This window comes from Ceratosolen solmsi, unplaced genomic scaffold (assembly GCF_000503995.2).
Source record: "Ceratosolen solmsi marchali unplaced genomic scaffold, CerSol_1.0 scaffold2, whole genome shotgun sequence".
Classification (NCBI taxonomy): Eukaryota; Metazoa; Arthropoda; class Insecta; order Hymenoptera; family Agaonidae; genus Ceratosolen; species Ceratosolen solmsi.
This window is the reverse complement of record NW_011948422.1, coordinates 249795-262849: the sequence shown is the minus strand read 5'-3', so window position 1 is coordinate 262849 and position 13055 is coordinate 249795. Positions and strand designations below refer to the sequence as shown.

The 13055-nt window shown below is 26.0% G+C and overlaps 1 protein-coding gene across 1 annotated transcript in view; it reads left to right on the top strand.

Moving 5' to 3' along the window:
• Positions 1-5235: 5235 nt before the first annotated feature.
• slo (calcium-activated potassium channel slo) overlaps positions 5236-13055 on the top strand; it is a 43143-nt gene continuing 35323 nt past the window's right edge. The window contains exon 1 of the mRNA XM_011498989.1: positions 5236-5399. Within this exon, the coding sequence (XP_011497291.1) occupies positions 5367-5399 (33 nt within the window). The 5' untranslated portion in view covers positions 5236-5366. The remainder of the gene's footprint in view (positions 5400-13055) is intronic.

Below are 13055 nucleotides of genomic sequence, written 5' to 3'. Positions count from 1 at the left end.
TAAATACCGCTTTGGCTTTTATGAAGGAAGATCTGCTTAAACTAAAATTACCTTGTAATATATACAAAGATTAATTAAGTTGACGTTTGTTGATTTGCCCTCTGAATAATTATAAAACCTAATGACCAAATTCACCTTGGCGTAAGTGGTATTTAGCTCGCGGCCTTATCAAAATTTTTAATATCCAGCATGCCATCCTCCATATATACATACATATTATTATACATATATGTATGTACATCCAAACATTAAAAACATTAATTGATGTATGTGTATATGTGCATGTGTACATGTATACACACGCACATAAATATATATTGTTGTAATCACGTCAGCGTTTATTAACAAAAATATTTCTTGTTTTGTAAACAGCATTTGTTACTAACGTGTACAAGTTCTAAAAATTCATTAAATACATGGTTACTTTTAATTAATAAACTTTGTTATATACTTTTTCCCAAAGCTTGAATCTAATATGGGTTTGGAACTTGTTATACATTCTACTAAATAGAAATATCGTGCATTGAATGTGGATTATTTACTATTATTTCATTTGATAGGCCTAATAACTGAATTTAATACTAAAAACGATATTTTTCAAGGTATTAAAATTTAAATTTAAATAATTTTTATAGAAATATGTAAACTTAATTCGAGACATTGTATTAACTTTGAAACTATTATAATGAACAAACAAGGTGTTATATAATATTGAAAAATATTTCAAAAACTAAGATACACTTAGAAAGGACTAATTTTAATTTTTTCTTTGAAATTATGAAATTTAATTTCGACATATAATTTGGTTTGCAACACATTAGCCTTCGCTTAAAATATTATATCTTAACAATGAAACGCTATTAAATATTTGATATTAAATATTAAATATAGTAGCATTTGAAGAAAAAAATTAGAATACTATAATAAATAACATTATCACGATAAGTTATAATTATAATTCCATTATTTGGTAATTCATTTCTTTTAAATTGTTAAAACTTATTTGTAAAAAGTTATTTAAGTGATTTCTAAGAGTCTGATTAAATGTATCAATCTAATTCCTAGAATTAAGTTTTTTATTTTATTTTACTTAAAGTAAATACAATAAATATAAATACTTTTATAAAATTGGTATAATTAAAACTTTGCTATAATAAAAATTATTATAATATGTATGAGCCTTTTGAAAATTTTTCATATATTTATATAATTTAATTTAAAAATACAAAACATAAATTAATTCATAAATTAAAACTTAGGAAATTAAATACTTCAATTTTGAAAAAATCGTAATTAGTTTTGAATTCAGTAATTTACTCTTGCATTTAAAAACTGAAATGTACTCTTAAAGTGCAGACTTTCTTTTAATTTTTGTATAACTAATTTTACTGAAAATAATAAGAAATTATAAAAATTTAGTAGAATATCTTATTATCATCGTTTACTTATTCTAAAGAAATAAAATAATTTTAATACACTGTTTATATATATATATATATATATATATATAAATTGTTTTTACGGTATATACCAAGGCATACTTTACATTACAATTAAATTCTAGGTGAACTAATTTCTCTTTGCATATACTTAAATACAATTATATTATGTTCATTTACATTTATGTACTCTTTTATGAGACATTTCTTGTCTTTATCTACAATTAATCTATCACTTAACAAGAACGACAACATGTTCCTAATACGTTCTCATGTTTATTTTACTACAATTTAATATATTATATCGATAGAGACAAAATGAATATATAAGAATAAATTAATCCAGATTAGAGGAAATAAAAAGCAAAATATATTTTCCATAAGCTAGATTGCCGTTAATTCTACAAAATGCATGAGATGTTTAACGGGCGTGAAAGCATTCGGTAGAACGCATAGGCAATGTATATACACATATCACGAATTGCGAAATTTAATGTGTTTCTCTTCTCTTACTGTACTCTCACTCTCTATTTAACGTTCATTATTTATTCCTCTTCAGGAATTTATGTGTTGAATCGTCGCGGAGGTTTAAAGAAGCGTGGATACGTCTGCACGGGATAATAAGAATCCTGAAAAACTTGCATACATATATACATTTTTATCACAAGCACCAATTTTCATTATAGGCAATGCCTTTACTCACAAAAAATTTCAAAAAGTATTCACGTAACTGTGAATTTATACTTTTTTCAAATAAATTACTCCTACCACATCACTTCGGCTTTATTTCGTCGTCGGTTTACAAGATCACGAGCGAACACAATAAAAACAAAATTCTTTTTTTTATAGTCGCATTCATGTGAAATATTTTTCGTTCGATGTAAATTATAATAAATAGCTTTTATGTGTTTTACTGTGGTTTCTACGGATTTACAAAATTAATCTTCTCAGTCATCGTGTACACATATTCACAGACGAAAAACAGGTAGCATGGAATGCAATGCGTATATACTTTCTTGTATGTGAAATGAAATCACAATAATCGTTACTTTAATTATAATCGTAGATTTAGATTATAATGGATTATTTTCTGATTCAATTATATACAAAAATTTATTAAAAAATATTATTCTTTTGTTATACTTTTACCTCACTTATGATATGCGCAAAGAGAAGTAGATTACGCAGAAAAGTTTAGTTTACAAAAGCTTTAAGATTCACTTAATACTTATTTATAATTCATTACTTATATTCAGTTACTTGAAGTATTTACGTAGATTTCACTAATAATCATAGTCTTATTATTTTTATGTTCAACTGCCTGATACTCTGTACACAAGAATGAGCCTGCATACATATGTGAATCACATTGTATCTGTTTGATTTGAATATATTCTGAATTTTTAATTCAATTAAATTTTTATTACGTCTGTATTGTATCAACTTATATTGAATTTATACATTTATCACAAAAATTAACATATATGCAAGTAGAATAGTCACATTAGGTGTCACGTTAGTTGTTCGATTAACAAGTAGTCGATACTGATACGATTCACTCCAAATATCCTATTGTTTCCTGGTAAGTTAGTTATCGATTGATTAGAATATCCATGTATGTGAAGAAAAATTGTTTATACATTTGCAAACATTTGGTTGAAATTTAATAAAACGTTCCCTAAACATTACCATTATTATTTTTCTTCACATATTGTAGAATATATAATATATAACATTTATTGACATAAAATCAATAAAAAATAAAGTATTTCAAAAAAAGTAAAATTTGATGGAGAAAATCGTAATCTTGAAGTGCAAAATAAACGATTATATAAAATTTATTTTTAAGATCTGCCTATTTCAATTTTATTTATGATATTATGATTGGTACTGAAATTAAGAATAATATATACGATTCTTGTACTAAGAGAGCAGACTAAAATGGTAATAAATAATGTCCCAATTCGTGTGCATACTTTCATTAACTTTTTCTATACTTATCTTTCTCATCTTTATCTCTTTCCTCTGTATTAGAATAATTGTGTAATCTAATATGCATTATTAATATGAAAATGGAAAGATAAAGAGAAAGCCTTGAAAAATTATAAATATCCAAAAATAGATCAAAAGAGAGAATTTTATGTAATTGTTAGTTAAGCTGAATACTAAAATTCATTCGTTTGCATTCACTACTTTATTTGCTTTTTGCAATGACAATTTATTCTTCTATAATCATTCATTTAAAATATTCAGGTAATCTTGAAATAATTTCAATTTTTAAAGATTAAAAGTAAATATTTCTAATTTATATATTTAATTTAATATTGAGTTATACATTTTGATAATAATTTTAACCTTTTTCTTGGCCTTGGTACCAATCAAAGAAATTGCTAATTTTCATTCAACTTTCGAAAGTTATTTCGTAAAAGTATTAAATTCATTAAAGCATTAATTTCATCTCACAGTTAAATTGTAAAAAGCAAAAAAAAAGTAATTAACAAATAACGAATACTTCAAAATAATACAAGATATATTTTTTCTCCAATGTAAGCTACGTATAATTTGTCTTGCCTCCAAAATTTTTATAAAGTAGTTTTTTTTTAAACATTTTATTCTATAAAAAATTCAATAAAATACAACGGAAAATAAAATAAAGAAGATACTGTTTAAAAATACGATCTAACTCATATTTTATGTTTGCCAGACACATTGTTGTGTGCGGCCATATCACGTACGAGTCCGTTTCCCACTTCCTCAAGGACTTTTTACATGAGGATAGAGAAGACGTGGATGTGGAAGTTGTTTTCTTACACAGGTATGCCATTTTTATAAAATGCCATAGATGCAAGAAAAATTAAAATTGGAATTTAAAAACAAATGTTTTCATGATAAGTAAAAATTTGGATTACTTATTATTAATAAATGTAGATGTACGTATGTTCATGTTGTAAGTTTATAAATTGTAACAAGCAAAACGCTTAAGAAGTGACATTAAAGAGTAAACATATTAGGCAGTGTTTGAAATTCAATAGAAAGAAAACTATAACACTATCTTCTATGATAAATTGAACTGATTATTAAGAGGAAAGGAAAAATTGTAATAACAGGTAATAGTATAATATGGTAGAAAAAATGTCATTAATAATTTTTCTCCACTCAATTATTATTAATAGCCACAGGTATATGACATTCTATCGAATTAAATTTATTAACGCATACGATTAATTTTATAATGTACATCACGTAAATTCCAATTGAAATTAAACTACAGAGACTTGCGGCTTTCTACAATCAGGCCTCTTGCTCCAATGTCAGTAATATAAATTGAAACAATTTTAAAGCATTTTCCACCTTAAAACATCAAAATAAAACGATGATATGATTCATAATTCATCTTTTTATTCGATTGTTTTTCAGGCATTAGTAATTGATAAGATTAGTTATTTCATTAATCAAGAAAAAAGAATATTTATGTATTATTTTATGTATTTACACCTGTATAATTTGATGTTTAATTAGCAATGTTTGCTCCTGTTACATAAATTAGATAATAATGTTTTTACGAACGACATTGTAATCATAAAATTAAGAAAACTATGTAAACGTTAGTTAAGTTTCGTGTCTTATACAGCTTGGACGCTAATTATTTATACAACTACGCCAATAAGACGACCATCAAGATCAAATAAGAGACAAACGCAAGAAGACTAAAAAAAAATATTCATACGTGTGCGTGTGTGTTGGAGCGTGTGAGTGTGCGAGTGAGGATGTGAAAACTAGAAAGGTTAGACACGAGGGGAGAAAGTGACCGGCTATTTTTCGTATAAAGGATAGTTCGCATGTAAATTTTACAGGAAGGAGCCCGATCTCGAATTGGAGGGTCTCCTCAAAAGGCATTACACAACCGTGGAGTTTTTTCAGGGCACCATGATGAATGCTGTGGATCTGGAGCGCGTTAAGGTATCCGTCATACCCTACACCCTTAATTGCCTACACCTACATACACGATATACGTTTATACCGTAACCTCCTTCACGCCCTGGCGAACAAATATTTTAGTCTTTAATTGTCAGTGGACTCGTTAATTTTCAATATGGAATTTCACATTAGAGTTAAGAATTCGAGAAAAGCGCGCGGTTATTATACTGAAAGCTATTTTTATTCCTGAAATAATATTCACGATTAAGCTCGTGATGATTTAAGGCATTATGTAGCGGTCGGAATAACCGCTCTATTTTAATTATTATTATTAAGGAAGAAAGCCAATACTGACATTGCACGTTCTTAATTGTTTTGATAGTTATGCTTTTAATCTGTTGGTTATATACGTTATTAACAATGGTGCAGCAATCGCCATTATTAAAATAATAGTATTATCGGTATATTTTAACGCCATTGCCGAATAAATCGATAAATTTTATTTTAAAAATATACTTCGGCAGAACTTGTTGGCGCAGCTTTAAAGCTTGTCATTTTAACTCGAATGTGTCGGTGCATTCGATCCACCGCTTTAAAAATTCTTATCAACATATCAGAGAAGTGTATTACAAACAACTATTTTTTGCGCAAAATTAGAAGAATAACGAAGGAAAATTTTGCAATCATATTTAAGTGAAAACTTGATATACGAAATAGATATGTCCGTGATGCATTTTTCTGCTCACTTTACGCTGGAAATGCAATAAATAAACTAAATGAAACGTAATGCAACTTTCATTAAACTGTAATTACTACTAAAATGAGCGTAATAAAATAATTTACTCGCGTTCATAAATAAAAAAAAAAAAAAATAAGAAACAAAAAAAAACAAATTACACTTAATATATTTGCATAATATAATAGCTCTTATGATCCATTCACTAGTTAGTGCAAACGCTAATCAGAAATGTTAAAGATAATTAGTATTAATATTTTTTAAACATTTGTAACAAAAACGATGATACGTTTAATAACTATAAAATAATGTTCAAATGATTCGAAGCATGAAAAATTAAAATACTATTAACGATATTTACAATGTATATTTAGAGTTTAGCGCTTGCTTTTTGTTTATTTCTTATGATTTCTTAAATTATGAAAATTGAGAATTGCAATATATTATCGCGACAGAAATTTTACACAATTTTCTCCCTCAACTTTCTTTTACACCAAAATAACAAAGGACACAAACGATAATAATGGGGCAGCAAAATATCATTCGTCTGTGCATACACTCCTCTTCGTCATTGCATATATTATCCTACTCTTCATACCCTTTGCTCTTCTCCCGCAAAACTGAATTTCCTATTTGCCATAATTGTAAACTCCAGCAGTGAACCTCAGCGTGTATAAGTATGCCTTCTCTATATATACATATCCGACGCACGTGCGCGCGCGCGTACCCACATATACATACACACACACGCACACATTCTACTCTGCATACATATTTTGTAGATTATTACCATACACTGAAGCAACGGATAATGAATAACTCGACAACCCGATCGATCGTCATGTATACCTGTCCTAAAATCCTTGCCTGACCATACTAGCTAAATAACACGTTAGCGATCGATCGGTTTTCCATTCCGGATATTATTGATTTATTTGATGTTACCTTAGATTTATGTATCCTATTTTTTAGACTTTTCATTTTGTAAGTAACGTACATATGAATTCATTATACTTGTAATGTGTGTACGTTTAACTCTATATCTATTGTACACGACTTTTATAAATGCTGGTATTGTTATAATATTAAGGTCGTTCCTTCGCAGGTAACGCACAGTTATATTTTTGCGTTATTATATTTTCTACATTATATACATAAACACGCAAAACGCAATATTATTGTATATACATATATATATATATATATATATATATATATATGTGTGTGTGTGTGTTTATGTATGTATGTATGTATGTCTATACATATGCAACTGATATACGTACACAATACGCATTATTAGGTACGAATATGTATGCCACTCTACACATTACCTACTGAGTTAAGAAAATTTTTTTAAATTCTTACTTTTTATTACTATTATTATTATATAATTTATAAAGCGTTTCTATAAGATTTTCATCAATATTATAATTATGTTTCATAGAGAATCTATTTTATTGAGTAAAATTGTATAATATTACCTTATCATTATTTGTATGTAGTATATATATTTGAAAATGCTGAGAATCACATTAATGTTTTGTAAAACCATTAATAACGACTAATCATTATATAATCTCTTAATGAATATTAATAGTTTTAATTTTTCAATTAACTACGGTATTTTCACAGTGCTTAGTTTTTCACATCCATACATGGATAATTAATGATACTAATTAATTAGTTTACTCAAACAAGAAATTCTACAGATATAAACAGTTTGTAAAATATTTTACAATCATCAAATGATACAAATATTGTTTTCATATTTAAATATATACATTACATAAACTGATATTCATACTCACTGATTTTTATATTTTCTAAACATTTTTTATTACTTATAAGGTTTCTTCTATACTTTATGAATGCCTTGTGTAATCTACTTCTCGTTCTCAGCATAATTTATATGAAATTTATTGATATCGTGCTAACAAAAATATCATGTTTACTTAATTAATACATCTGAACGAAGGACTACAACAATCAGATTATTTATTATGTAATGATGAAATATTTGTCGATAAAAGTAATTTGAAAATTGTAAATACTACGCATTAATTGAGTTCATTCAATGTAAAGATGATAACGATATCAATACTCTTCCAATGAAAAACCTATGTGTACAATTGTAAATATATATGCAAATACAGTATGTTGTATACATCTTATTTGCGTCATGGACGAGAGGTAGTGACGCATAGATATATAGTATTAGCCTGAGAAAATGCATGAATTATGTTGTATTGAGCTATGGGTTCGAATCAGCGTGCAATAGAGTTATTTTAGAATTGTTGCTATTATTACTATATTATTATATTTATAATATTTATTATAACTATTAATATAATTGTTAGTTTATGATTATAATACTTTAATATTTGCGAATGCATTGCGTGAAATAAGATTTTCCTAAATATATATATATATATATATATATATATAAATAATACTTGTAATCCTTTTCTGTAACGCTTAAGGACAAATCATCAAATTAATTGAAATTCTGAAGAAAAAACCGCTTAATCGTAAAATCTTATGAAATAAAAATCAAGATAATTCAATTAATAATTTCCATATGAATAGTAAATTAATATTACATATATATATATATGTATATCGATAAACAGAATTCAATAATAATATTAATAATATCACTAATAATGATTTATATATATTTTTGAAAATCTTTTATTATTGAAACTAATTCTATAGAACATCACTACATACTGGATTTTGCACTACAACGAAATGACTTACTTAATTATTATAATTACATGAAGTATAAAAATTGTTTAATAACAATCAATCAAATAGTTCGGATGAAATTTTAAATATTTATTATTTCAATCAATTATAGAACGAAGTATTAATCGTACTTATACTTTTTATACTTTAAATGCTTACGTAGGTTGCGTAATTTTTATTTAGTGGTCGTAAAAGTTAAAATAGTACAATCACTTAGATTGACATGCACAGTAATAAAATTAGTTTCAATTGAGTTTAATAAACAAATGAATTAGTATCAATTGAAGAAAACATTGTTATTAAACACAATGCATGCGTTTATATTTTACTACAAACTTTTAAATTAAAATGCAAGAGAGCGTTCTGGGTTCGTTTTCTTTAATTTTTAAAATTATTACATATAACCATTGTAATTATTACAATTATGTATACATAAAGTATAAAGAAAATTAGTCTTTATGGTGTCTGATGCTGAGTAAAGAAAGGTGACCAATGTTATCTATATCAATTAAATGGGGAAATCTGTAATTTTGTCTCAACGTGACGTAATAGGAAGCCACCTGACCTTGAGCTGGAAGGACTATTCAAACGGCATTTCACTACCGTGGAGTTCTTTCAGGGCACCATCATGAACCCGATTGATCTGCAGAGGGTTAAGGTTAGTTGTCACAATCAGAATCCCATGATAAACACAATCACATGAAACTATCATTTCACTATGATACTAGTTACATATACATATATTTTTTGTATGCTGACGCTTTTTTTGGTCGTTTTATTTTAGGAAATTTTATTTTTCTCTTCATTTCATTTTTCTCATTTTTAAAAAGGATGTGAATAGTTAGCATTCTCTAGGATATCATTGGATACTAAATTGAATAGCTCAAATGAAGGCAATGACAATATATTATAAATATGCATACGATCAAGTACACTTTAAATATAATACTTTTAATGTCGAGCTTGAAATTTAAAAATTTATCTATCGTATGCTGAGTAATTGAAAAATACAAATATAATATTAATAAATATAGTGCTTTGGAAATTCTATATTAACATTATCATATACCCTTTCTCATAAGGCGCTTTATATACAGTACAATACTTTAATTATATAATATAAAAATATCGATATGTGTTCATATTATTATTAGTAGTTGTATCATTGCGATATGGTAAAAATATGTCAGAATAATTTATATTTTATCTGCTACGCACATCCCTGCCCTAAACTATTATTACTTGTATTTGATACTAATTAATGGATTTTTCAAATATATTTCAATAAGACAATACATTAAATATGTTTCATCAATTTTAACATCAACATTTATATTAATATGACACGATAATTTTGGAATAAATTAGACATTTAATTATTAAATTATCTAATATATTTTTGTATGATTATTTAATCATTGCGATTGCGATCACTTATTATAAAATTTAATGGTTTAATTTAGTAATATATTGACTTATTAACTAAACTAATTTTGAAATATATTATGAAATTTTAGTTTTTCGCTAACTATATTAGATTGATTAAACATAATGTCGATACATTCTCTAGTTCTGAATTTTTACTGTGTTTCAAAATATTCAAATGTTACTTCATTCAAAAGCTTTACAATAATCTCTTTTAACTCTACGTTTCTATTGTAAAGTTACAAGGAATAATAATATAAAAATAAAGACAAAACCATTGTGTTATATTGTATTTTTATAAAAAATTTAAGTAAATGTAAAATTGTTGAAATACTTATAAGAATTTACTTATAAAAATAAATACAAATTATACAATTAGTCATATATATCTATAAATGTTATGCAACTCTATTTGAAACAAAAAACATTAAAACGTACACATACAAATAAATTCGCATAAATCACTTTTTCTGCTCTTTTAGTCATATACAATTTATAAAAAATTTTACAATTCTAAAATTATCTACAAGTTTGTATTATTTTACATTGAATTTATTCTTGAAAGACTTAGATTACATTTCCCAAGTATAGCCTACATTTTACGATTCATACTGTAATATAGAAAAAAAATTTTAATAAGTCGATTCACTGAAACTATTATAAATAACTATTTATAATGTTCCATGTTGCGAATATGGTTATTCAAATTTCAAAACTTTTAAAATCTTATCTGATGGTTATTTATTATAAATGCAAACGTCGAAGCTTGAAGTACATTATTTTTGCTTATACATTTCTCTTTGAATATTATTCGCTTGGTTCATTTTGATACTGACAGCACGCACATGTACATATTCATTCATGAGTATTTTATGTATCATGGAAAAAAGAATTTGGTATTACTATAATAGCAGTATGATGTAAATTATTTGCGTTTCAATAAGATCGATTAGACTTAATCTGGCCACTAAATGATTACGTTGAATTGAATTAAGAAATGTTTTTACCCACCGTGAATGTTTTATATAGTGAAGTTTATAAGACATTAGAAAAAAATGAATTATTATAATATTTTTATTTGAATAATTTATAATATATGTATATATGTATATACATATTTTTTTTTTAAATAAGAAAAATTTCGCGTTAATGTCGCATTAATCAAATGTATAATTTAAATTTGTTAATCATGATTAATAAGGTGTATTTTAATACTATTATTTTTGTTTTTTTTACCGAAATGTCAAGTAAATAATAAGTAGTGAATTGTCTTGTAATATTGAATCAACTTCGGAATGTTTTAAAATGAAAATGTAATTTCATATTTCCGTAATCAGTTGCATAGACAATTTGTAAACGTTAACACAATTACATAACATCGGTCGTCGTCCTATTGCAATATTTATAAAATTGGCTTAATTATAATAACCTGAACCTTTTCCCGTGATAATATACTCTCATACATTCTGACAAATGAACACATCTATAACTATTCGATTCATAAAATTGAACAGTTATATCTGTAAATTGACCTACCAATATAAAAATGCGTGGTAAGATCCGATCGAGAGACATTAATTTCTCAAGAAATCCACGAAACTGGTGCGTAGAGTTGATTCAGCTATAGCGGGGTAAGTGCAATCGCTACAGATTCACGTTAAGTGCAGCTTGAATATTTTACGAATGGTGGCTTTATAAAAAATAGTAATTAACATAGAAATGGCTGCCCATGCTCGAGTTTCAAGAGTTAACATTCGCCTCACATAATTTCATATATATATATATATATATATATATATATATATATTTCAATAGGTATTTACTTATAGTAGTATGCCGTAAAATTTTTGAAACATTTTAGAATTAAGCATAATTTTGTGAAAGTAGGTCTCATTAGTTGAATGCTCTTGCAGTAGTTAACGAAAACAATATAAAATGGAAAGACTCGTTGTAAAAATGACCTACAATTTCCGCACTGACTAGATCTCTTCTTGCCTTTTTATTTAAATTAATGCCCTTTCATTTTTCCATTTCCTTTTTTTTCGACGAATATATTTTTAGTTTGATCTTAATATTTCACATGGTTGTTTATTTTTCTTCAGATTTTATCTTCCAAGCATGCATAAAAAGTACATATGATTAAAATTTCACAATAGTTAGAAGAAATTGCCTAATAATCGAAATTGAACGAATATTTCAGTTCAAATATGACTTATTGAAATTTCAGCACGTAATTTATGAAAATTACGGATATTAAAGAACAAAAGATTGTTAGGAGCAATCGATTTTCCGTAATATAATTGAAAAATTAAATTAAATTCTTGATTTTGCCAATTATTTAAATAGAATTTTTATATTAGACTAGTATATAGAATAGTTTCGATTGTTCTTGTTTTAAAGAAAGAATTAAGAATTATAAGGAGATGCCGAGGGTCAATTGTTCGAGGTTGGTGAGAAATAATATTCATCCAATTATGTTTTCCTCTCTTTTTTCATTATTCGTTTTGATATTAGTCAATGCATGTTCATAGTACTTCAAGGAAAATAGATGTAGAAAACATAATAATTTAACCCATACAGTTAAATTACAAATATGCGATACGTTAGAAATATTTTTTTGTTTTATATACATATATATATATTTAATGCTTAAGTATATGCTTTCAAAATACAAACCTACTTTTACCAAGGGATAGGCATAATCCATTTTTACTTCAATTTCTCAATTGCATGTATATGATTTATATGTTATCATGTGGAAAGTTATGTAGGTAGAGGTAGGCTATATA